The sequence below is a fragment of the Eimeria tenella genome, genomic scaffold (genome assembly GCF_000499545.2).
Source record: "Eimeria tenella Houghton genomic scaffold, Eth_scaff2903, whole genome shotgun sequence".
In the NCBI taxonomy this organism is placed as follows: Eukaryota; Apicomplexa; class Conoidasida; order Eucoccidiorida; family Eimeriidae; genus Eimeria; species Eimeria tenella.
This window is the reverse complement of record NW_013542779.1, coordinates 1403-2290: the sequence shown is the minus strand read 5'-3', so window position 1 is coordinate 2290 and position 888 is coordinate 1403. Positions and strand designations below refer to the sequence as shown.

Sequence of the window (888 nt, the reverse complement as noted above, 5' to 3'; positions counted from 1 at the left end):
ACCAGCCGCAGCAGCAGCAGCCGCAGCAGCAGCAGCGGGGAAGAGTCCGCTGCTGCTTCTGAAACTACAGAAGCTCCAGCAGAATTAGAAAGAGCTTCGGAATCCTCAGACTCTGCTGCAGATGATGAGCTGTACATACACTCCAACTCCAGAGACTCTTCTTCAGAGTCCCACAGAATGCCATCTTTTTCCGACAGCGGCTTTGACGTAATTGACTGCAGCACGGAGGGGCCCCTGGAGTCTCCGGGGGCCCCCCTGGGTCCCCCCGAGGCTTTGCGGCCCCTGGGGGGCCCCCTGGGGGCCCTGGGGCCCCTGGGGCCCCTGGGGGCCCTGGGGCCCCTGGGGCCCCGGGGGGCCCCCCTTGGGGCCCACGCAGCAGCAGCTTTGACGGGGCCTGCGAGGTTTGGGTCTCGGGATCTGATGGAGGCTGAAGAGGCTGAAGATCTCTATGTGGGGTCCCCCGAGGGGGCCCCTGGGGGCCCCCCTGAGGGGCCCCCTGAGGGGGACCCCCAGGGGGGCCCCCCCCAGGGCGCAGAGGCTCCCGAGGTGACCCCGTTCGCAGAGAGAGCAGCAGCAGCAGCAGCAGCAGCAGCAGAAGAGACGCTGCTGCTGCCGAGCTGGGGGGCCCTCGTGAGAGAGACAGTGGCCCGGCGGGGGGCAGAAGTGGGGCGTTTTGAGTCTGGCCTCGAGCGGCAGCGGCTGCTGCTGCACGCGCAGCAACAGCAGCAGCAGCAGCAGCAGCAGCAGCAGCAGCAGACGCGCAGGAGAGAAGTAGGGGTGATGGAGGCCCGAGACCTTCTTTTTGTTAACTCACAGCTGCTCACAGAACCCTCAGCCAGCAGGCCTTTAGAGAAGTTAGAAAAAAGGCAGCAGCAGCAGGGGGGCCCC

General features: G+C 66.3%; 1 protein-coding gene across 1 annotated transcript in view; it reads left to right on the top strand.

Moving 5' to 3' along the window:
• Positions 1-177: 177 nt before the first annotated feature.
• ETH_00033700 (uncharacterized protein) overlaps positions 178-888 on the top strand; it is a gene marked incomplete at both ends in the record, with an annotated part of 2010 nt that continues 1299 nt past the window's right edge. Inside the window, one exon of the mRNA XM_013375611.1 lies at positions 178-888. Coding sequence (XP_013231065.1) covers positions 178-888 — 711 coding nt within the window.